Source organism: Sinocyclocheilus grahami, unplaced genomic scaffold (assembly GCF_001515645.1).
Source record: "Sinocyclocheilus grahami isolate Dianchi unplaced genomic scaffold, SAMN03320097.WGS_v1.1 scaffold245.1, whole genome shotgun sequence".
Classification (NCBI taxonomy): domain Eukaryota; kingdom Metazoa; phylum Chordata; class Actinopteri; order Cypriniformes; family Cyprinidae; genus Sinocyclocheilus; species Sinocyclocheilus grahami.
This window is the reverse complement of record NW_015505424.1, coordinates 675,404-702,252: the sequence shown is the minus strand read 5'-3', so window position 1 is coordinate 702,252 and position 26,849 is coordinate 675,404. Positions and strand designations below refer to the sequence as shown.

The 26,849-nt window shown below is 38.4% G+C and overlaps 1 protein-coding gene across 2 annotated transcripts in view; it reads right to left on the bottom strand.

Annotated features, from left to right (window-relative positions):
* The window catches only part of LOC107598126 (neuron navigator 1-like), a 166,313-nt gene that overhangs the window by 33,003 nt on the left and 106,461 nt on the right, over nucleotides 1–26,849 (bottom strand). For both annotated transcript variants that reach the window (XM_016289394.1, XM_016289395.1), the window contains 3 exons: nucleotides 17,901–18,039; nucleotides 10,713–11,010; nucleotides 117–891 (listed from right to left, as the gene is read on the bottom strand). In XM_016289394.1, the coding sequence (XP_016144880.1) occupies nucleotides 117–891; nucleotides 10,713–11,010; nucleotides 17,901–18,039 (1,212 nt within the window). The remainder of the gene's footprint in view (nucleotides 1–116; nucleotides 892–10,712; nucleotides 11,011–17,900; nucleotides 18,040–26,849) is intronic.

The following is a 26,849-nucleotide window of genomic DNA, read 5'->3' as shown; positions in this document are numbered from 1 at the left end:
TCAAGTAATTTTTATTTATTTATTAATTTTTGTTTAAAGAAAACTCTGTGTGAACGTGAAAAATCACAGCCACACTGAGGTTGAATAAACAGCTATGTGGAGGAGGTTCATCTCACCTCTGAGAGTTGGGAGAGGGCAGCTCTGAATATTTGCCCACGCTGGATGGCAGCCGAAGTCCCAGTAGTTTGGAAGGAGGCTCCAGCGAGCTCTGTGTTGGTGTCAATGTGCCGTTCTTTAGCAGGCTGCCTCCACCACACTCAGAATCAGACGCCACTGCCTTGGCTTTGGCCTTCTCCTTCTCACGGTCCGTCTGGTTGACTGGAGTGCACCCTCCTGTACTGGCCCGATGGGAGCTCTTCACACTGCCTGGTTCCTTCAGTCTAGACGGGGTGGGGACTGTTTTTAGGCCCTGCAAACCAGCCTCCATGTTGCTGCTGAAGGGACGAGCGCCCGGCCGTCCTCCCGTCAGACTCAAGGTGCTGGACTTAGCAGGTCTCGGGAGACTACGATACTGGATGTTGTTGCGTACGTTCGGAGCCATGAAACTTTGATCACAGTTCAACACATCAAGACTGGTCTTTCGTCCTCCACCTACCCCACCGGCAGAGGGTTTCACTGGGATACCAGAGGTTTTAGGAGTTTTGTTCACAATAGGAGAGTCTCCGGAGATGGTGCTTCCACTATTTGTTAGTACAGTGGCAGTGCCGGTAGTTGGAATGGATTTCTTGTAACCAAAGGAATGAACCGTGCTGGCGGAGGGCCGGACAAGACCGGAAGGGGGTTTTCGGTGCTCACCACGATCTTTCCCTGCATCCGAACTGGAGCGCTGTAAGCCTGATGTTTTCACTGCCGTTTTGGCTTTGTCCACGACTCGCTGATCGTTCTTTGGAACTGCAGGTATAAAAATAAACACAATCAGACATGAGTAACCTGTGGTGGACAGTAATGAAGTATTCTTACTTTGTTACTGTATTTAACATTTTTCAAGTATCTGTACTTTATTAGTATTTTTATTATGAGAAACTTTTACTTCACTACATTTCAAAGCATAATATTGTACTTTATACCCCACTACGTTTCTTAAAAATGTGTCGTTCCTCGTTATTTTGAACTGGAGAAATCATCACCTGCTCTGAGATGCAATAGCGGTGTCTGATTCACGAACGAGCAGATTCTTTTCAATGTACCTTTGCAAATCACACTGAACAATTCATTCTCAAATTGGACTGAACGGATCGCAGCTGTTCTTGAGTCAACAACTCACTGATTCACATGATCCGGTCAGAGCGAGTCTCCAGAAAATAACTCACTGATTCACATGATCCTGTCAGAGCGAGTCTCCAGTCAACAGTTGGTCTCCTCCGCGTCACCCTGGTGCCATTTTGGAGAATATCCACTGAATGTAAACAGCGTACGCAGAGGAGATGAAGTGTTGAATAAAGTCGTTATTTTTGTTTTCTTTGCTTACAAAAAGTATTCTCGTAGCTTCGTAATATTACGGTTGAAACCCTGATGTCACATGGATTATTTTACCGGCCTCCTTGCTACGTTTCTGGACCTTGATCGTGGTAATTACATTGCTGTCTATGGGAGGGTCAGAGAGCTCTCAGAATTCATCAAAATTATCTTAATTTGTGTTCCGAAGATGAACGGAGGTCTTACGAACGACACGAGGGCGAGTAATTAATGACAGCATTTTCATTTTGGGGTGAGCTAACCCTTTAAACAGAGTAAAGGAAGTGGGTACGGCACAACTGTTACAGTACTGTCAACATGAAATGGGTGAACTTGCAAAGCCCGCCCTCATGGCCATCTGGATCTTCTCAAGGATATTTATACATATGCGGCAAAAAACGAGGCCAAAATGCTAGTGCAATCGTGACTCAATCTCCGGGCGAATTGGAAAACACACATACAGAAGAGATTGTTGGCAAACTTGAAAATTGGCTTTACTATAACAACATCATCCATGGTATGCGAAAACACATTGCTGGAGTAACTTAAGCATTTAAACGGCTCAATTAGCATAACAAATAAAAATAGAGCAATAGTGAAATACGGCGTGTATTTCGTCTGTCATGAGGCGCTGTAATTCACACTGCTGCACACCCAGGATGATGGCCAACACAAGTAAATACAGCTGACATCAACTTGAGATGGAGGTTAGATGTGAAAAGTATTATGTTGAGTTGGAATAATTTAGGCCATTAGCAGATGATGACTGCATTAAATGCTAGCATGATCGTATCAAAGGATACAAGGGGGGAAAGACACATTTCTTACACGTTTGTTTAGACTGGAGGGAAACAGTAAAAGTGAGTCAGAAACAGAAAGAGAGAAAGAGTAAACGGAAACTGGAAAAACTGGACAGGGAGGAAAAGTGGCTAACCGAAAGAGTAGCTATCAAACTGACAGAGATACAGCTGAGAGAAGAGGAGTGGAGATAGATGTCATTTGTCTGCCTGATACTACATCACTATAACGGCAGGCTTGTACAACAAAATATATACTTTGCGTTAAACATGGTATTATTATTCAAGACTGTGTCTTAGAATAACGTGTCAGTGCAGCGTGCAGCTGTTATTAGCCGTGTTTGCTAATGCAAATGCCACTATAACTATTGCTCATACTTAAGGTTTGGATATAAAAAAAAATACATGCAACCTCTCAGTTCACCTTTTCATGCTTAATCAACCACATTCTACAACCTTGAAAAATACAGGTCATGTAGCGACAACCGCTCTCACAGAAATTCTTCGTAGTGTGTACAGAGCTGAACAACTAGTTATTAATGACGTATTTAAACATGTATCAGAACTGTATTCTGTATGTGCTGTGCAAAAAATCACAAGGAACAAGTTGTTTTGACTCATTAGTGTTGCCAGATCATGCTAGAAAAAAACAACAACAAATAAGAACAAGGTCATAATAAACCAAACTCTTTATATTAGAAATAAGTCAACATATCCTGACCTGCACCTACATATTTTAATAACTCCATAAACTGGATCGCTTTATGAGTCGAGCCCAAATAACAACCCAAAACTGCTTAATAATCATTGCTTATAATAAGTGGACATGGCAACACGAGCACTCGCTGTGAAGCAGCCTTTTAAACTAGCAAAACACAATGGCTTTGTCTACAATGGTTTAGTTAAAATCACAAAACATAATGAGTCTTTGGTCGCTGTAATATTACTTTGATCAAAAATTGCAGTCAGACACAGAAATGTTGCTATGGTTACCATGATATCAGTCATAGCAATTTAGGGGATTCACTCCTGTATTTAAATGTGGTTGTCATTCCTGAAATGTTACAGTATGTACGTGGCCTAAAGCCTCAAGTATACTTCTGTTTCAACGTGAACACATATTGCAGAGCCTAACACATAGCCTTTTAAATGTATACTTCGTTTGATAAGTTGTGCGAATACAGGTGCTCTACACATACACACTAGAAAGTTTCCTCCCTTACACAAGCACTCCTCAACAAGGTAGTAAATTGTTGTTGTCCTGTTACTCAATTGTGACACAAAAGTCATGTCCATAATTGCATATTAACAATCTGAATAAGGACTTACTATATAGTAGGGAAGTAGTTATTATTCACATGCTTTATTTGAAAAAATTTGTTCAGATTTGTTAATGGATTCATTCAGTTACTCTTTTCACAGGTTACATCAGCAGATTAGTAGGTGACGATGATTATTTGTTGTATGTTATGAGTGAGTCACTCAAATGATTCAGTGTGGTACGGGTAAGTCATATATGATTCTTAAAAAAAATTTATTATTCTTTATTCATTAAATTATTCTTTAAAAAAACACAACAGTTCAGTAAAGCCCTTTTGTCTTCTTAATTGTCTCATCATAATTTATTTTTATTAGTGTTGGGCAACAATTAATTTTGTTTAAAATCGCGATTAATCACATTATTTTTCTGCGATTAATCGCATTGTTATGCGTAAAATTCAATAATGAATTCAAAAGTACTGTACTGCGCACTTTTATTTTGAAAGTACTGCTGTATGAACAAAAGTGCCATAACATTTGGTTTGCAAACACTTTAAACAAATAAGGTGCTTTTTTACAGCAGTATTCCCTTTACATAGTAGCAGTTAAAATATTTATTGAAAATCTGAACTTAAACATTAATGTAATCAAATTAAAATCTCCTTTTCATATAACTCGTGTATTCTTGTGATGATGCGTCTTGACACCATGTCTATACCGGACGCGAGCGGCGCGACGCGACAAAATACTATAGAACCCATTATAATCAGTGATGCTGTCTACACTGGATGTGGCGCGGCGCGACACGACAAATCATGTGTACAGCACCGCAACAGCTAAAGTCTGTCTACAATGACTGGACGCGTCACGGGACAAAGTGACCTTTGCAAATCATTTGAACTTTTCGTCAGTACGTCATAGATAGAACGAGGTTTACTGTCGGGGATTTGTCGTGTCGCGCCGCATCCAGTGTAGACCGCCTCACTGATTATAATGTTTCTATAGTACCGGTGTAGACACGGTGTTCGGCCCACCCCAAATGCTCAATTGGTTGAGACGCATGATGACACCCATCATAAACCAGTACCGATCAACATCCCACCTCTCCAGTGACCCATGGTTTCTGTATGTGTATTCAGAGCCAGTGAGCAACGGACTTTCAAAATAATAATAATAATACTAAACTGTGGTAATGTGCAATAAAATAATTGTCTGTGTTAATAACACGATAATAATACATTAACTTGCCCAGCCCTAATTTTTATACAATCACTATTCTCCCATCTCCTTTCTCACCTTGTGAACAAGATTAACTCACATGATGAAATGAATGAATTACATGCCCTTTCTCATTGTCAATCAGCAGTGAGTGAGTGACAGTGAGTGACGTGACATGTGGCCAAGTATGGTGACCCATACTCAGAATTAGTGTTCTGCATTTAACCCATCCAAAGTGCACACACACAGCAGTGAACACACACACCGTGAACACACCCGGAGCAGTGGGCAGCCATTTTTGCTGCGGCGCCCGGGGAGCAGTTGGGGGTTCGGTGCCTTGCTCAAGGGCACCTCAGTCGTGGTATTGAAGGTGGAAGAGAGCGCTATACATTCACTCCCCCCACCTACAATCCCTGCCGGTACGAGACTCGAACCCACAACTTTTGGGTTACGAGTCCGACTCTCTAACCATTCGGCCACGACTTCCCCACTTGTTTTTTTTTTGTTTGTTTTTTTGTCAGCGCATTGAAGGGATTCATTCACTTGAATGATTCGTTCTAAAACACTGATTCATGCTTAAATACAGGGCCCTTTTACCGCAGCCAAGAAAATCCATGAGATCAGCTCGTGCTGCAGCTATGGGATTGATCAGTCAGAGAGAATTATCGTCACTCTGTCTGAGGAACGAGATCCCATAAATAAGATTGATCGGTTCATTTCTCTCCCGGTTTATGAGAGGCCATATTTCATACACATATTGCATGACAGGGATTGAGGTTTCCAGTTCTATAACAATATTTTCAAATATGGAATATTTGAGATCCAATTCCAGTGGATGATAAATCATAAAGACAACACTGAATAAAAGCTGGTTAGTATGATATGTGGGTAGAATCATGTTTTTCCAGTGCCATCTCGTGTGCTCAGTCTGTCCAATCAAAGTGTCTGTCCACAGGGAGAGGCAGATAGCGCTGACACAGACGTTTGGCTTGCTGGTCAGTAACATCTACAAACTTGCTGAAAGACTAATGATTGCTTCTGTGCTCCACCGTCTCTGGGACAAACCACTCCAGCTCAAGCATTCGGCCAGTTTTTGTTCTGCTTGCATCTGGTTTGGCTGACAATGACTCAGGCTGCATTTACACTGCAAATCGTAATGCACAGATCCGATCTTTTGACCATATCTGATTTTTTGACCCATCTGATTACATTCACTTTTAGACATGACTGGTATCTGATATCTGTGTTTACATAATTCCCGCCCAAAATTATAGTCAATGATCACTTTACCATGCACATGGTAGACCCCTCTGGTTTTGGATGGCCGTGCTATTAAAATTATTTATATAATACACCATTATTATTTGCCAGCATGGACAACAGCTGTCATGGATGTTTTGCAGCACAAAATCTGACTGAACGGATAAATAACGGAAAATAACGGTAATTTTCATTTGTTAGGCTATTTTATCTACAGCTCGTTAGAGGTGGAATTATTTAGTGAAATATTTATTTAAATGAATTTGAATGAATTAACAAGAGAGAGAGAGAGAGCACGTGAAGCTTGTGAACAAGTGAAAGTTATCACATCATTGCTACGAAATATAATGTAGCTTTAGCGAAGTTGTTGTATTTATAAAATTCACGCGGCAGGGGTTGAAAACCAGCTCCTGAAAGTGCAATTTCTTACCTAGCCTACATAAAGTTGCACGTCTGACAAATGTGTCGCCCTCACATTGGGAGTTCCGCGGGGATTCGGATATGTGTGTTTAGACTTAGGTCAGATGTCCAGATATCAGATATATGTATCCGATTAAAATCCACATTCGGAAGTGGCTCAGATTGGATGTGGAAAAATTAGATCTCGTGCGGACTTTTGTGATTCCATGTGTGCAAAAAATTTCGATCTGTATCAAATGTGAGCAAAACAAATCAGATTTTTTGTGCCAGTGTAAATGCAGCCTTAGAGACCTGCATGCCCATTCTTTTTTTTCCCGGTGGATTTGGTATAAACAACTTAGAAAGATAACAATTGTGAGAAAAAAGTCTGATTTGTGATATAAAAATTTATGCAATTACCTTTTACCCCCCATGGCTGAAACCAAAAATAAACAAAAAAAGAGAGAGAGCGAGAGAAAAAAACCCCAGAACTGCTTAGATTTAACAGAAAAAAGTCTGAATTCTGAGTTTATGTTTATCTCACATTGAAATGTGAGAGAAAAAGTCGCAGTTATCTTTTTTATTTTTTATTCCATGGCAGATACATGCATCCTTAGGTTCTTATTCAAAAGTTTTAGATGAGTTTAAACAAATGTAATGAACAAGAAGTACTTACGAGCTAGTTCTTAACTCAAAAAAGACTCACAAAGCAGTCTCAAACTCATGATGTATCGCTCTGAATCTGGTCGCTGCAAGTAAACTCTTCCACTCATAAAAGAGCACGACATGGTATACATCTGAAAGTTTACTGTGACAATGCTTTGCTTTGGTGTCATGAAAAATTGGAAGAAAAATAATGTTTAATTTAAAACAACATCTTCACTCTGGAACAACAGAAACAATCCTGTTCCTGTTTTACAGTATATTGTGTTCTGCAAACTGTTGGGCTGCTTCCTCAAAAACTGATAATGGATTGGAATCAAGTGATGTTAGAAGCTGTGGAACTTCCAGATGGCATTGTAAACACAGTTTGGGGAAATATTGTGTAAATTAAAAAAACAATAAGTAAGTTAATATGTATTATTAGACACATTATTACTGTCTTTATTATATTACTGTATCATGGTTTCCACAAAAATGTTAAGCAGCACTGTTTTCAACATTGATAATAATCAGAAATGTTTCTTGAGCAGCAAATCAGCATATTAGAATGATTTCTGAAGGATCATGTGACACTGAAGACTTGAGTAATGATGCTGAAAATTCAGCTTTGAGCACAGGAATAAATTACATTTTACAATATATTCACATAGAATATAGTTATTTTAAATGGTAATGCTATTTCACTATATTACTGATTTTACTGATCAAATAAATGCAGCCTTGGTGAGCAGAAGAGACTTTCGAAACCATTAAACAAAATCTTACTAACCCCAAACATATGTATGCAAAGGGATCATCACATCATCCTATTTGGCAGTCCTTGGCATAAAAAAAAACAATTCAGTAACAAAATAATTGTCCGTATTTGGCAAGTAACAATTAGCTATTACATTGAAATATTGCTCCAAGACAGGACAATCTACTTTGCTTTCAATAAATTCCCATTCTTTGGTTCTCCTAGAAAACTGATTTCTTGTAGTGGCTGACATGACAGCTTCACTGAAACTGTAATTTGGACACAAAACATCTAAAGTCTGTTTTCTGAATAAAGCGGATCGAGTTGCGCAGTTCACTGGGTGCAACTGCTTACATTTCATCAATCTGTCATTCATCCTCTTCTGTGCGTTCGAAAGCTCGACCACATTGGCCACCGCATGAATGGCAGGCATATGCACAAGTGTTGACGTTCTGGCTACATGTCAACACACACTGACTGAACGAAAGACTAAACATGGCTGCCTTTCATTAAAGTGACATCATGACGCGTTTCTTTTTGGATACATGGGTTTATTTTTTAACATGTACAGTAGAGCATCCAGATGGTCTCTTTCAGGTCCAGCTGCATAAACGCTGTGCTCCCCACCTTGCCTCTCGATTTGTTGGAAATTAAAAACGGATCCCCGCGAGGTGGCATTAAATGTACAAGAAAAAGTATCAACTGGTTTCTTGGAGCTCTTTTAATTCGAAGAGCTCTTTCAAATCTACGGTTGTAAACTGCGAAGGAGACTGGGTCTAAAAACATCAGCTTTGATGCATTCGCTGGACAAGGAATAGTGGGGGGTTTTAGGAGATTTAGGGTTTTTAAGAGCTGTTATCACCCCCGACCCCCCTGCCGCCCAGTGGAGGACAACAGCTGGCAAGATCTGGTGCCAATCCTCCACTCCAGCACTGAGCCGAACAGGGCGTCTTTCTCTAGCAGCTATTCTACCCATGCAGAATCAGGCTTTGTTGGAGCTCTGCATCGGATCTAATGACCCAGCACTAACTGCCATCAGCTGAGTTTGCCATTGAGACAGAGGACTGCATTCAAAGATGAAGCCGATTAGAAAAGAGTCGCTTTGTTTCTAGATGAGGTCAAAGCCATTGATAATGGACTCTGTAATCACTTCACGGTTTGTTGACTCAAAGGTCACCTAATGCTCTCAGACGATAACATTAAAACCCAATAGAAAAGAAGAATCACCAACGAGATCTCTTTAATGCCTTAATTGTTTTGTCTAGACCACAACGAGGTTACATGGAGAGCAAATTGAGACTTTTGCTTAAGACTCATGCATCTCAGATTTTTCTCCAAACAGATCTCAACGATGACACAAATCAAGAATCAAAAGTAAAAGATCTCAATGTGAACTCAAACACTTCATCAAACAATGTGACAATAATTATGTATATTATTATTGCTGATACCTGATGAATTATTTACTATTTTGTCTAAATAAATTTGAAATAAATCACTGAAAGCTACGATCAATGAAAAATCTGTAATTATTTACAGATTACATTTAATAACATTATTAAATTCTTAATGTTTTTACAAATGTAATATAAAACATTTTAGATAAACATTAAAACTAAATGTAAAACAGGTGATATCTGCTGATATATGTAATAAATATATATGTATGTGATATTTAGATATTTAGTTACATATTTAGAAAAATATATTTATATATATATATATATATATAATACATGTAACTTATGCTATGCATTACAGGTAAAGTTGTAAATAATATTTGTCTTTCTTGCGCAGACTGATCATTTCACTTCATAAGATCTCAATAAGAGCAATGGGTATTAATTTTGTATTGCCAGTATATGTTTTTTTGACTCTCAAAGTGACGGTATCGGTTGACATGCATTTTATGAATAATCAAGGACCATGGTTTCAGTCAAAAATCTTATTTACTGTTCAACTGAAGAAAAAAAGTAATCTACATCTTGGATAGTCTGAGGGTGAGTAACTAGGGCTGCACGATTAATCGAATGCGATTGTCATGCGCATTTTGTTAGTAATGCCGGTTCTGTAATCAGCAGTAAATCATCATCACGTGCTTTCAGACTACACATAGCCGTAGTTCACTGACAAGTTACGCAAAAAATTCACAGAAAATTTTATTGCGCGATTATGAAATCGAAGAAATCGTTAGGCATGTGAAAATACCACATTTAATAACATATTTTTACTCCAAACTCACTTCATAACGTCAGTCGAGTGTTTGAAATAAATCCTTCTGTGAGATGATGTGGCTTTTTACACAGAATAAGGCACGCAACATATTTTATATTATTCTAAGCAGTGATAAAGGCATTGCATTATAAATATACTTTATTTTAATGAAAATTATAATGATAATAACTCAGATAAACCATATATTGTCATAATTGTGTGTTTATTAGTCACGCTGAATCAGTAAAAGCAGTTGAATCTTCTGTTTATTCAGCTGCAGCGATAGGCATTTCCTGGGTTTCTTCTGTGAGGCGTATTTGGAGTTTCAGCGCGAGAGCGCCCTCTGGCCTTCAGATGGAGATTTACTGCTGATCACAGAACCATGCTTCACTGAAAGATACGCATGACAATCGCAGCTTCTGTCGAATCACGATTTCAATTCCATTTTGATTTATCGTGCAGCCCTATGAGTAACAGTAACTTTTTATCTTTGTGTGAAAAATAATTGAGAACTCCATTAAGCTATGAAAGAGCAATACCTCTGAGAAAAGTTACTTTCGGGACAGTACATTTAAGTAATGCTTATTCATTAGATAATTCATGTCTGTGTTGGCAGGATTTGGAGGATGGAATGTCAGGAATCATGGGAGATTAATAACAAGGTTTCCATACCATCAGATGTATGTGTGTCTGAGTGTGGCATCACTAACCTCCTGGCACTTTGAGCATGCTCTGTGAGGTGTGCGTGATGGGGGAAGTCACGCCTACAGGAGGGTTACGGCTCTTCTTCAGTCCGCTGGGTGGGTGGCCAAGCGTCTGCGGTTTCCTCAGCTCACCCTTGACACCCGTGTCATCCTGAGATCTGCTTTTTTTCCACTTGCTGGAAGACTCCGCCTTAAGGCTGCCCGTGTCGTATCCTCCCTCGTTCCTACACTGAGCCTTCCTCTCCTCGCTGTACCAGGAAAGGCCACTTTCAACCAGTGAGCGCTTCTCGGCATCAGTGCGCAGCTGTGGGAAGAGTTCATGTTCAAATAAACAGTGACTATTTCAGTGTAAAATTGTGAGAAGAAAAGAACCTAAGTCACTAAAGTTAGTGGCCATTCTTTTTCTGTGTAAATGTGCTGGAAAGATGATTTCTTCCCTATTTGAAAATTCTGTTATTCCATAATATTAATTATGGATTAATTAATTATTATAAATTCATTTTAATATTAAATTAATATTAATACTAAACACAAAACAATTAAAATTATTTTGAAAAAAAAGGGGGAAAAACGTCTCGGTTACGTATGTTAACCCTCGTTCCCTGAAGGAGGGAACGGAGACGTCACGTCGGATGACCGACGAATTGGGATCTCGCTTAGAGAGACCAATCTACTTAGAGTGTAAACTAAACGAGCCAATGCACATTGGCATGCGATTATTGCATCCAGCTGCTGCTGATCACAGCGTGAGTATAAGTAGGCAGCAGATGCAGCGCATATTCAGGTTTTCGCTGAGGAGCCGAGCCGGTGACCCAGCCACTCAGCTGTGGTACAGGAGCTGGGAGGAACTCAACAGGGTCTACTATATGGACTCTCTGGAGTGGTTTTAGCAAGCCAACCCGAAGCCAACCCAAAGGCCTCTCAGTGCTTCTACCTGTTTGAGGTGAGAACACAGGAGGTTACCGACTCCACACGAAGACTATAGAATCTAGCAAACGTGTTAGGGGTCGGGCATCAACGGAACTACAGGCGTACCCGCAGTGGGGCAGCGCGGAAGAACGCAGGGACCCGGCCCGGGCGTCTCGTAGCCGGTCCGAGACGGGGTCTGGGTGTGTGTAACACTGACCTGCGTTTGAGCAGAGGGTGCGTGGGTAGTCCATGGTTCATCCTCCCGATCCGCCCGCTGCTGCTCACTGGCGAGAGAGGAGGGTGAGTGTGATACGGCAACTCCGAGATGGTCATACACCCGCAATGGGAGCATGAGTCATCCACGAAAGCCACCTCAGCGTGCTTCCTGCCCAGACACGAGAGGCAGCGATCGTGAGCATCACCCGGCGCTAGGTAACGACCGCACCCAGAAACACACAGATGGTACGACATCTTTAAAAAGACGTTCCACCCGTGAAGCTTTTTTAGATGGAAATTGCTCTTTTAGTGTGCTGAAGCGCACAGGGGAGATGGCCATCTGCAACACACACAGCGGGTAGTGCAGCCTGTTGTGTGCAACCCACTCGACACGGGAAAACCACCGCCGCTGAAGTGCCGTACCACCAGCACGAGAGCCCACGGAGAGCGTGCGTGACTGTAGTTTTTACTACTGTAGAAGGTCAGGAGCAGAACGATAGAACCGCTCGTCTCCGAAGCGAAAAGCTGAATATGCGCTGCATCTGCTGCCTACTTATACTCACCCTGAGATCAGCAGCAGCTGGATGCAATAATCGCATGCCAATGTGCATTGGCTCGTTTAGTTTACACTCGAAGTAGATGGGTCTCTCTAAGGGAGAGCCCAATTCGTCGGTCATCCGACGTGACATCGAGAGTGACCGACTGAAAGGGAACAATATAGCACTCTAAAACCAATGGAAGCCTTTTTCTCCCAAAAATGAAAAAGGTAAATATGACCTTTTATCTCAATTCAGATTTTTTTAATATTATCTAACAATTGAGACTTCTTTTCTTACAATTCTGAGAAAAAGAATCAAAACGGCAAGATATAATGAGAACCACGAGAACCATGAGAACCACTCTCTGGTGAATGGAAAAAGAAGCAACTGTTTTATCATGTCGACATAAGCCACCAAACATGGAAGTTTTGTTTCAGAGTCCTGCTTTGTGAGATGCATTGTGGTCACATTCCAACACGAGCAGTGGAGATGAACAGAAGTAACACACGCTGCGATAAATCAGCACACCACAAAACATCAGAGCAGTGTTTCTTCAGGAGAACTGTTTAGTTTCGGCTCTATCTATCACTGGTTTAAATAAAAGACAAAACTAGTTTATGCCTGCTTTCTGTTGTCATAGACTTAAAATGATATATACATTAAAGTGTGCTATATATACAGTACATATATACTGTATATATACTGTATATATATATAGCAAAAAAACAGTTCTAAACAAATATGTGGGTGGATTTTGATTTGAGGATTCTGACGGCACCCATTCACTGCAGAGATTCCATTGGTGAGCAAGTGATGCAATGCTACATTTCTTCAAATCTGTTCTGATGAAGAAACAAACTCGTATACATTTTAGATGACCTGAGAGTGAATACATTTTCAGCAAATTATAATTTTTCAGTGAACAATTCATTGAATGTATTTTTTTTCTTTTGCATAACATCAAACCTTACAACATGTAAGGTTCTTAACTTGTGAGATTAAGATTCTTGTGTAATAAAATAAATAAAACAGAACAAGATTAATTTTGTGAAATTGAGTTGGTGAAAGTGAACCATCAGAAAAGATAATTTAAGTCTGGCCATGTTGCCGGGCTCAATGAACTAGGTCCGGCTTAAGGAGAAGCTCTGTGGAGGGGCATACCTGCTTTATTAAATGTAAATAACCCTTTGTGAAAGGTTGATGTCATCTGAGGAATGTCTGCTCCCTTACTGGGAATTATGTGAAACGGCAAGTTCACATTTGTCCAATTAAACCTGTCTGAACTTGTTTGTATAACGGTGACGTTGACGTGTCATTTCCTTCTTCTGGCAAAGACAGCCGTGTGGGTCAGATCAAGAAAGAAGCCGGGAATTATTCCCTCCTCCTCCTTCATACAATAAAGTCAGCTGAGGAGGAGGGGAGGCTTGTATGTGAGTCTGAGGGGGGTTTGGAAGAACACTGTGATCTGTTTGATGGAGAGGATATTGAAAGGGTCCAGCAGAGCGTATGTGGTGATACTGTAACCTCATAAAGCAGATTACTGAGCCTGTGGTGCTGCTGGAGAGGTTAATTAAGTTTCAGAATGGGATGACAGGGACACAGTTACACACACGCTAATCTGACTCCATTCTCTAGAGAAGATTCCTGAAAAGCAGTGGACTGTTAGTGCTACCCGCAATGCAGTGGGAATGCTCAAATTCTTAAACTTAACTGAAATAAAATTTGTTTCAGTATTCCCTTTTCTCTTAAAAGTGAAGTTTGCTTTCTGCTTCTGTTTTCAGTTCTACAGTCCAAGATGACTTAAAATTTTCACAACAGATTTGACACATTTTTGTTTAATGTAAATACACTACAGTTTAAAGGTTTGGTGCAGGGATGCATTACATTGGTCAAAAGCATACAATTCTAATGAATCAAATTCATTTTTTTTTAACTTTCTCCATCAAATAATCTTGAAAAAACTAAAAATAATTTGTGGAAACCGATTTTTCAGTTTCAACTGTTTTCAACATTGATAATAATACAAAATGTTTTTTGAGCAGTAAAGCAGCATATTAGAATGATTTCTGAAGGATCATGTGACCCTGAAGACTGGAGTAATGATGCTGAAAATTCAGCTTTGATCACAGGAATAAATTACATTTTTAAGTATATTAAAATAGAAAACAGTTATATTAAACTGCTATAATATTCCACAATATTACTGTTTTTATTGTACTTTGATCAAATAAATGCAGTCTTGTTGAGCATAAAAAAAACCATACCAACCCCAAAATTGTATTACATATATTTTCAATATTTCATCAGCTTAAAGATTAACATTTTGAACTTTAACTGTACTGTACCTCACAGATTGATTTTTATTTGCAACAAATTATTTGTGTTTGAGTCAACATAAGAATGAATAAGTGCTTTATTTTTTTGTGTCGGACATAACTAGTGTCTATAATGACATTCAAAATGAATACAGACACTGTGGCCCATCTGTACTGTAATAATGTGGTAAATGTTTCTCACAATGCCAAGAAACTGTGATTTTAGGTAGCCAGAATGGCTGAAACGAACCCAAAAGCAGTGTGGTCTTCAACAAATCCTAACCAACACAAACACACATTCACACACAGTGGACTGAACCCGTAACTCTACATGGGAGTTCAACTTTGAGAATGAAACCAGAGACTCCCTGAAGACTTCTTGGCCAGGGAAGAGTCACATCTTTGAGTCTTTGGGTGGGATAAACAGTGTCGTCTGTGTTCTGTGGTGATAGATTTCAGATGAGTATCGACTGAGTCAGTGTACGCTCTCTCACTCTAAAGCGGTTAGTGGTTTGTAACACATTCGTCCCATTAACAGTAAGTACTGTGTGCTCAGGCTAGACTGATCCAGTATTGTGTGTCACAAATTGGCCAACTGATGCAACAAACCTTGAAGCAGAAACACAGACTGTGAGAGCAATATTTCTATCCAATTAAAGTGAATTACCACGATGGCGGAGTTTCGTCGGGAGCCAATGGGAGTTGTTGGCAGGGAGTTGAGGGAAGAGCCTGCGTTGAACTCCTCTGAGCTGAGGTTGTCTGAACCGTCACTCAAACCGCTGCTGATGGAGCTGCTTTCATCCCAACTGCAAAGAAAACGCGAGAAATACCATCACTGCCCTGATCCAGGTCATAATTAGGTCATAATGAATTATTCATTTTGTATGTAAAGCAGTCAAATGAATAGCTATAAAGGAACCTATTTTTGAAAACATGTTTTTTTTCTTGCACTTTTAGAGGAAATACTATGTACTACATTGACCTACTCTAACACAACACTCAGCAGTCAATCCAGACTATTTATGAAAACTAAAGTGCAAAAATAAGTCATTATGATAATGACAATGATCATAATCATGAGCACATTACCATGAGTGTGCACATACACATATCATTAAGTATTTAGTATTTGACTAATTAGCATTAAGCAGCTCTGGCCCACCCTGATGATCAACAATGTGAACTTCATATCTACAAACATGCTAGCCAATCATAACAGGTCATTTACATAGAGGTCTTAAAGGTACAGTGGCAAAACAGACAGGATAATTCTAAGATTAAACAGAGGATGGAAAATTGTCATAAACTCTATTTTATGTCTGGTTTTGTTGCAATTTATCTTAATTACCCTTATAAGTGGGCTTCAGGGAAAAATAATATGAATAAGAATGCATTATTAACAAGACAAACCTGATTCAGGCATGTCATTCTTACACCGATACATTTCAGTTATGTTTACATGCACATGACTATCTTATGTTAATCAGAATTTGGTAATTTTCTGATTATGTACACATCATATAAACACAATAACCCAATAATGTGATTAAGACAATATTCAAACTTCCAGAAATCAGAATAAGACAGCTGGTATATGCCTGTATTAAATTTAATTCTTTGTCATGTAAACGTCTTATTCACAATACCTATTGTAACTAGAATATTAATTTTTATCTGCGCACATCCAAATTTAAAGGATTGGTTTTATTAAGTTCTCAGAAGGCATGCAATAGAAGTGACACATTTTTAAAGAAAGGACTGGTTATGATTTTGCATACCTGTACATTAAAATAAAGCACTGTGGCCTGAATTTTCTAATTGTGAACAGCCATTCTGGGAATAAAGGCCTTAATCTGAATATAAAGTGAATATAATGTGTGCACACATTGTCAGTGACACCACCTGCTATGAGCACAAAATATAGATGATCTATGCCTATTATTTTTACATTCAACAGCAGGATTTCGAAGTAACTTTCAATGTTTTTCAATCAGAACCTCATTAAAGATTCACAAGGATATCTGATTTTGTCTGGTCCTGGTGTGTCAGGATCATTAAAAAGCAAATGCTCCAGGATGGAAGGTGACTTTGAGATAAGAACTCATCTTGTCGCACAGGACCTGATAAGCCCTGAGAAAGTGATAAGTCCATCCTCACATCACTGAGCATGTATGCTTAAAAAAGACAGCTGAAACCTTTCCAATCAGAAGCAACAACTGATAAACGTGTTGTGCCACAAAGGAACCTGACCAGTTCCTAGCAGATAAAATTTGTGTTATGTAACTGTTGCCCTTATCTCAGAATAAAACACACAGTCACAGGGGTTTCTCATCTTTGCGAGGCTGTCTGCTCAAGCTGGCATGAGAGTCTGTGGGGGGTTTAGAAGAACACTGTGATCTGTTTGTCCAGCAGAGCATGTGTGGTGATGCTGTAACCTCATGGAGCAGATTACTGGGCCTGTGGTGCTGCCAGAGAGGTTAATTTCAGTTTAGAAGGATGACAGGGACACTGCTAATCTGATTTTATTCTCTAGAGAAGATTCCTGGGATTGCACTGGGAATGCTGAACATAATTTTTTTTTTCATTTGCAACAAATTATTCATGTTAGAATCAACATAAGAGTGAATAAATGCTTTTTTTGTGTGTGAACTTTGTGTGTAGGATCTAACTAATATCTCTAATAACATTCAAAATAAATACAGACACTGTGGCCCATTTGTACTATAATAATGTGGTAAATGTTTCTCACAACGCCAAGAAACTGTGATTTTAGGTAGCCAGAAGGGCTGAAATGAAACCAGAAAGCGGTGTGGTCTTCAACAAATCCTAACCAACACAAACACACATTCACACACAGTGGACTGAACCCGTAACTCTACATGGGAGTTCAACTTTGAGAATGAAACCAGAGACTCCCTGAAGACTTCTTGGCCAGGGAAGAGTCACATCTTTGAGTCTTTGGGTGGGATAAACAGTGTCGTCTGTGTTCTGTGGTGATAGATTTCAGATGAGTATCGACTGAGTCAGTGTACGCTCTCTCACTCTAAAGCGGTTAGTGGTTTGTAACACATTCGTCCCATTAACAGTAAGTACTGTGTGCTCAGGCTAGACTGATCCAGTATTGTGTGTCACAAATTGGCCAACTGATGCAACAAACCTTGAAGCAGAAACACAGACTGTGAGAGCAATATTTCTATCCAATTAAAGTGAATTACCACGATGGCGGAGTTTCGTCGGGAGCCAATGGGAGTTGTTGGCAGGGAGTTGAGGGAAGAGCCTGCGTTGAACTCCTCTGAGCTGAGGTTGTCTGAACCGTCACTCAAACCGCTGCTGATGGAGCTGCTTTCATCCCAACTGCAAAGAAAACGCGAGAAATACCATCACTGCCCTGATCCAGGTCATAATTAGGTCATAATGAATTATTCATTTTGTATGTAAAGCAGTCAAATGAATAGCTATAAAGGAACCTATTTTTGAAAACATGTTTTTTTTCTTGCACTTTTAGAGGAAATACTATGTACTACATTGACCTACTCTAACACAACACTCAGCAGTCAATCCAGACTATTTATGAAAACTAAAGTGCAAAAATAAGTCATTATGATAATGACAATGATCATAATCATGAGCACATTACCATGAGTGTGCACATACACATATCATTAAGTATTTAGTATTTGACTAATTAGCATTAAGCAGCTCTGGCCCACCCTGATGATCAACAATGTGAACTTCATATCTACAAACATGCTAGCCAATCATAACAGGTCATTTACATAGAGGTCTTAAAGGTACAGTGGCAAAACAGACAGGATAATTCTAAGATTAAACAGAGGATGGAAAATTGTCATAAACTCTATTTTATGTCTGGTTTTGTTGCAATTTATCTTAATTACCCTTATAAGTGGGCTTCAGGGAAAAATAATATGAATAAGAATGCATTATTAACAAGACAAACCTGATTCAGGCATGTCATTCTTACACCGATACATTTCAGTTATGTTTACATGCACATGACTATCTTATGTTAATCAGAATTTGGTAATTTTCTGATTATGTACACATCATATAAACACAATAACCCAATAATGTGATTAAGACAATATTCAAACTTCCAGAAATCAGAATAAGACAGCTGGTATATGCCTGTATTAAATTTAATTCTTTGTCATGTAAACGTCTTATTCACAATACCTATTGTAACTAGAATATTAATTTTTATCTGCGCACATCCAAATTTAAAGGATTGGTTTTATTAAGTTCTCAGAAGGCATGCAATAGAAGTGACACATTTTTAAAGAAAGGACTGGTTATGATTTTGCATACCTGTACATTAAAATAAAGCACTGTGGCCTGAATTTTCTAATTGTGAACAGCCATTCTGGGAATAAAGGCCTTAATCTGAATATAAAGTGAATATAATGTGTGCACACATTGTCAGTGACACCACCTGCTATGAGCACAAAATATAGATGATCTATGCCTATTATTTTTACATTCAACAGCAGGATTTCGAAGTAACTTTCAATGTTTTTCAATCAGAACCTCATTAAAGATTCACAAGGATATCTGATTTTGTCTGGTCCTGGTGTGTCAGGATCATTAAAAAGCAAATGCTCCAGGATGGAAGGTGACTTTGAGATAAGAACACATCTTGTCGCACAGGACCTGATAAGCCCTGAGAAAGTGATAAGTCAATCCTCACATCACTGAGCATGTATGCTTAAAAAAGACAGCTGAAACCTTTCCAATCAGAAGCAACAACTGATAAACGTGTTGTGCCACAAAGGAACCTGACCAGTTCCTAGCAGATAAAATTTGTGTTATGTAACTGTTGCCCTTATCTCAGAATAAAACACACAGTCACAGGGGTTTCTCATCTTTGCGAGGCTGTCTGCTCAACTGCGGACACCCATGGAATGAAACAGCTAACTCTGGAAAGACATTCCTCTTTCTGCAATATTCCTTTGGAAATGGATTCATTGGATCAATTGAAAACAAAGCAAAAGCAAAGCAACGCTAAAAAAATAAAACAAAACAAAAATAATGAGCAAAACAAACAAAAAAAAACTAAACAAATAGCAAAGAAAACAAAACAAATAAACATAGAGAAGCTAAACAAAATTAAACAATACCAAAAAACAGCAAAGAAAACAAAAAAACAGCAAAGCAACACAAAACAAAAACGCAAAGCTAAACAAAGCAAAACAAAACAAAATAAAACAACAAAAAACGGCAGAGAAAACAAAAGAAAAAAACTAAACAAAGTAAAACAATAAACAGCAAAGCAAAAAAAAACAAAAATCAAAGCAAAAAAACAAAGCAAAGCAAAACAAAATAAAACAACAAAAAAGCAGCAAAGAAAAAACAAAGCAAAACAAGCAAAGCTAAGCAAAAAAAGTTCAACAAGTCTAATTATTTCATACAATTCTTCAGTGCCTTTAACAATGGCTTTGATACATCATAATAGCCTTTGAACCTCATCCACAAAACACAATAAAGTTTCCACACTTTCATTCCATTTCCACCTCCAGTCTCCATTTTCCAAATGCTTTAAATTCCTCAGATGTCCCCTTGACACCTAAATACTGGATTAAGTAGCTGCATATTGTGAGGAGTCTGTCATTATAAGATATCCAAGCACATTCAGTTGTCTTGTGATACGGCCAGCCCTAAGGTGAAACACTGACGGTCTCTTTATGAGTGATAATGATCAGGGTTCAAGTTTCAGGGCTGTTTGGAGCACCTCAAGCCTCAAGCTCTGTGATTACGCTCAAAATTCTCGTCTACAGACCTGAGATGACAGCACTCCACTGATGGTTTTAAAGGATGAACAGCAGTCTCATGTTTAGCTCTGCAGCTGAGAATTTTTGTGTGAAAAAGACAGCTGAAACCTTTCCAATCAGAAGCAACAACTGATAAACGTGTTGTGCCACAAAGGAACCTGACCAGTTCCTAGCAGATAAAATTTGTGTTATGTAACTGTTGCCCTTATCTCAGAATAAAACACACAGTCACAGGGGTTTCTCATCTTTGCGAGGCTGTCTGCTCAACTGTGGAGACCCATGGAATGAAACAGCTGACTCTGGAAAGACATTCCTCTTTCTGCAATATTCCTTTGGAAATGGATTCATTGGATCAATTGAAAACAAAGCAAAAGCAAAGCAACGCTAAAAAAATAAAACAAAACAAAAATAATGAGCAAAACAAACAAAAAAAAAACTAAACAAATAGCAAAGAAAACAAAACAAATAAACATAGAAAAGCTAAACAAAATTAAACAATACCAAAAAACAGCAAAGAAAACAAAAAAACAGCAAAGCAACACAAAACAAAAACGCAAAGCTAAACAAAGCAAAACAAAACAAAATAAAACAACAAAAAATAGCAGAGAAAACAAAAGAAAAAAACTAAACAAAGTAAAACAATAAACAGCAAAGCAAAAAAAAAAAAAAAAGCAAAGCAAAAAAACTAAGCAAAGCAAAACAAAATAAAACAACAAAAAAGCAGCAAAGAAAAAACAAAGCAAAGCAAAACAAAACAACAAGCAAAGCTAAGCAAAAAAAGTTCAACAAGTCTAATTATTTCATACAATTCTTCAGTGCCTTTAACAATGGCTTTGATACATCATAATAGCCTTTGAACCTCATCCACAAAAAACAATAAAGTTTCCACACTTTCATTCCATTTCCACCTCCAGTCTCCATTTTCCAAATGCTTTAAATTCCTCAGATGTCCCCTTGACACCTAAATACTGGATTAAGTAGCTGCATATTGTGAGGAGTCTGTCATTATAAGATATCCAAGCACATTCAGTTGTCTTGTGATACGGCCAGCCCTAAGGTGAAACACTGACGGTCTCTTTATGAGTGATAATGATCAGGGTTCAAGTTTCAGGGCTGTTTGGAGCACCTCAAGCCTCAAGCTCTGTGATTACGCTCAAAATTCTCGTCTACAGACCTGAGATGACAGCACTCCACTGATGGTTTTAAAGGATGAACAGCAGTCTCATGTTTAGCTCTGCAGCTGAGAATTTTTGTGTGATGCGACGTCTCATTTGACAGCTGTTTTTTTTGCTTTGATGCCTTGCAAGCATGCCATATATGCGACTTAAAACATTCTTCAAGCCTGTGAACTCAACAGCTATGATATGTCAGTTGAATCAAAAGCAACATCTCTTCTGTGTGATCTTGATTTATTTCTGAAAGTGTCACTTTAAGTGCATAACATGACAAGCAGAGCCTCCCTGCTGAATTTCTGCCGCAGGTGATGTGGAAAAGGAGGACGAGGAGACCTTGAAAACCACTTCAAACGCATGCCATAGACACCATGCGGTTTTCGATAAACCCAGACTAAAACTGTGTGTTTGATGTTCTGTAGAAGGGGAAAATGCAGATAAGGACAGCAACCTTTTGGAGATGCTGCGCTCCCTTGACCAGCCCTGTTTGTCAGTGGACGTGAATTTAGGAATTTTTTTATTTTTATTTTTTAAACAATATGGACTTCATAGGGCTTTAGTTCTGGTGGGGAAAAAAAGATAATGAGCAGCAGAATCTCTGCAAGATTAGGCTTAACCAGCACTGATAAATACTGTACCATAACACTCTGTGACCTCAGATTAAAGGATTATACAAAGGCTACTGGAAGCAGAGGATTTAAATTCAGCTTTAAAGATGACATGAAACAACATTCACAACCTATTTTACATTCATAATATGATGCATTTTTGAGTGAAACAGAATACTTAATGAGAAAATTAGGGCCTAATGAAATCTGCCACTATATTAGACAGATAGGCCTATATAGTGAAGAATAAAAAGACATTTCCAGAGAGAGAGCATAGCTAATGGTCAGGACATGTTGCAGTCTCAAAACTAGATTACCTGCATGAGCAGCAGAGCTCAACATGTCTTACCACAAGCTAACTGCAGCTCTATGGCTCCTACTTTAACTGTAACATCATTTTAGGGCCATATTAAATCAACTTCCACAGTATCCCTTTTCAGCAAGCAAATACAAAGTGCATTCTGTCCATTTTAAAGAAAAAAAAAACAAAAGCAAGGAGAAATGCATATGTACAATAATTCCCAAGGCTAAATAAAGAAAGACAGCTAAAATAGACATACACCACTGAGCTAATTATGCTAGTGCTGTTAGAGCCGTCTTTCTCCAGCTGAAGCACACTCCTCTATCTGTCCTCCCTTCCCAGAACAGGGCTCTCCAAAAACACAATAACATTGTGTCAAGGCTGCACCGTAATTGCAGAGAGCCCAAGCCCCGCCAGATAGAAAAAAAAGAACAATTTGAAGATAAAGCATCCTCCTACCCATCCCCTCCACCCTTAACCAAACATTAACTTTAATTGCATGGATGCAAGGCAAGCACATAACAGCAATAGTGCGTTTCTAAAGAAGGCATCCACCATCAAAGTGCTATTTGGGGGGTTTAGGGTAGTAAGAATGAGTTTTCTCATGATATCTGCACATATATCAAACAGAAAAAGTATATAAGAACAACACAAACGAATGACAATGAACAGTATATACTTGTTTATATATATATATATATATATATATATATATGGTGTACCACAGGGGCCTATCTTGGGTCCTCTTATTTTTTTTAACAACACAAAATTTTAATCCAGGAAGTAGTTGTTAAACCAAAAATAATACAAATTATCCACATACAGTTACCTCTGACTTTGGGCTAGGCGCTATATCAAATATTTACATATTTTGTTGCAGATAAATTTAACTAACATAAATGTCACTGTGCAGGTTTTTTATATAAGTGAATAAGTCCACAAATATGTCAAGATACATATCAAATATTACTAAAAAGTTTGTAAAATATTGTCCAGTCCTGCTTTTGACTCCATGTTTCTTTATGCACATACTAGACAGCAACTGCATGTTGCCAGTAGCATATGGCCTTTATCTTCAACACATACAGAAGTATATATCAATTGCCTACATGTTCTGCATAATTCGTGCTTTGCCCATCCCAATTTGCCCAGCTTAGCAAAATACTGGAATGCCAAATGGCAGGTGGCAGATCCTCTTTCATCAGCACCAACTGGTCATACACAATCCGCAGAGGGAGTGACGGCTCAGAGCGAAAATGACACACGTGTCCAACACTAAAACCTAAAGAGTGTTCTTTATCAATCATCTGGACTTGCACAAAACCAAAAGGACACAAGGCATTCTAACCACACATGAAAATGTGTTCAAGTATATTTGAAAATGGATCACTATTGCGTGAAATACACCATTGTTAAAGCAATGCTACAGTTGTCCCCTGAGGCGAGAACAAAGGCACAGTTAAAGCCAGCATATACTGCCAAACTTGGCTAAGGTGAACTGTAGACTTGACTGCCCATCAAGAATTTTTTTTTTCATTAAGATAGCATCTGTATAGTAGATAGTGTGTAATACGTATATAGACGTACACTATTTACAGTGTAAAACTTTGATGTGGTTTCTATATAAATAAATGGATAGTTGACATTAAAATACTTTATAGAAAATTGATGTCCTGGGGTGTCCTGGCCATGCTATATTCCATTGCAAAATATTGTATACATACTTTTAATAATCGTTTTCTAATTATTATTATGCATGCAGCTTTTGCAATCTTATATTATTTGACAGACACCACGTGGAATATTAGTACATTTAAAAGTTAATTTGTCAGATTGTAGAACCATTTAAAATGAATTAGTGAAGGCAAAAACATAATATTAATATGAAAATATTCAATAATATTAAAATATTAACATTTGCTAACATAAAATATATAATAAAATACATATTAAAAAATTGTGTCAGGCATCAACTTCGCAAATAATAATGTCTATGTCTGCATGCTTTTTTCTCCTTGTCAAGGCCACTATCAATCACCTGTGCCTTTGTTCGAATCTCCCTGTACAATATCCCACTTATTTAAACCCTCATTAAAGTGATCTTGAATTTAATAAGCATTCTGATTATCATTTGTCTACTGTAGCAGGTACACTTTATGTGTGTGTGTGAAGTGTTGAAGAGTGGGCAGAGAAATGGCTGCGACTGGCGGCACAGATGGTTTACAATACGGGGTGCAGGACCACCTAACCAGCTAAGCTTTGGAGAACAGATTGGCTTGACAATGCTGGATCAAGACAGCTTATCAAAGACATCCTGCTTATGAAAGAAGCATGCATTATAATTCAGTTTTGACAACATCGATAACGTTTCTGCAAAGCTTAACATGTTCAAATGGGTTTGACGGTTAAATTGATGGATCGTCGGATGACCTTCAAATGACACAGACACCTTATCCATATTCTGTTGTATGTTAAACACATGGAGACAGGTCACAGAGCATCTCTGTCTGCCAAAAGCTGTCCGTGGCCCAACAGTGCTAAGCTGCGTGCTATTCTCACTGGGACCTGTCATTTATCTGATCGGGCAGCTTTTCATGTGAAAACAGAAATGTATTTCATCCCTGTCATATTTACATTGCATGTATTGAAATGAAAAACAACATGATAGAATAACAGGTCTGGTTTCGCAAGCCTACCGAAGCAAAAAAAGCCTGTACAAAAGGGATTAGTGAGGATTATATATCAAGTTCGAGCATCTTCCCAATAATGACACTACATATTCCATCTGTGCAGATTATGACAGATGTGTGCAAGTTTTGAGAGGTGCTTGAACAGTCTCAAAGAGGGGGGAGTTAATAAACTACATATAATCTCTCTGCGGATGCAGTGATAACTATCTTGTATTTGAGATTTTTTTTGATGAAAAAACTACATATTTTCAAAATCAACTAGTAATCAACTCTGGATGAATCCCAACTGTAAGAATGGATATTCAAAAAATTAACAATTACTTTAACCAATTATTGCATAAAATTATCATATTACTCATAAACTACTATGACAAATAAATGCATTCATCCCCTTTAAAGAATCACTACTAAAAATATGCACTACCATTCAGAAGTTTATTATTTTTTATTCTAAGTTTATTTTAAGTTTATATTTTAAAATATAATTTATCCCAGTCGGTTTTCAGCATCATTACTCCAGTCTTCAGTGTCACATGATCCTTCAGAAATCATTCTAATATGCTGATCAATGCTGAAAACAATCTTAATATTTTTTTTTTCAAAATTCTATGATGAAAAGAAAGTTCAAAAGAACAGCATTTATTAAAACTGAAATATTTTGAAACATTATTGATACCTTCACTGTTAACATTTCATCAACATAATGCGTCCTTGCCAAATAAAAGTATTAATTTCTTTAAAATAAAAGAAACATTATAATAAATAAATACATTAAAACAAACAAAAGAGCGAAACTGAACCTAGACAATACTGAATTGCAGTACTGGTGTATACTTAGTCATAGATCAAGCAAATTCTCAATAAATTTTATTTTAAAGGGGTCATATGATGCGATTTCAAGTTTTCCTTTCTCTTTGGAGTGTTACAAGCTCTTGGTACATGAACAATATCTGTAAAGTTGCAAAGACTAAAGTCTCAAATCCAAAGCGATATTCTTTATAAAAGTTAAGAGTCAGCCACTCCTACCTAAAATGGCTCATTCTAACACGCCCCCACATGTCTATGTCACTATGTGGGAAGATTTGCATAACGCCGCCCAAATGTTCACGCAAAGAAAGAAGGCGTAACTTTTATTCTCGCTGTAGTATTGTTGTTGCCGCCGGCATGTCGTGAAGACACTGTGTATCGTTGTGAAAGCGAGACTACTTTGTTTGGCCTTCCAAAAGAGGACGACATCTGCTTCGTCATGCTTGGAGATGATCCGTGCTGGTCGCTGAGGAAATACAACAACTTTGCACTGTGGATCACTGGATCGGCTTTCACCATGGACGAAGCGGAGTCCAGACCGGGGTCGTCACATGTGGTTGCCGCAAGCCCTCTGGACGCTCCTTCGTCGAATCCGCCGGCCGTGCCTCTGCTCACACCAGCCCTCCGGCCATTCCTCACTCTAGCCCCCGGCCTCTGCTCACTCTAGGCCGCCATGTGTGACGCTGTGTTTCGTTGTGAAAGCAAAACTACTTTGTTTGGCCTTCCAAAAATTAGCACAACAAGAAATCAGTGGTTAAGTTGTATTTACAACACCGTTCCAGAACACTTCAACCTAAATA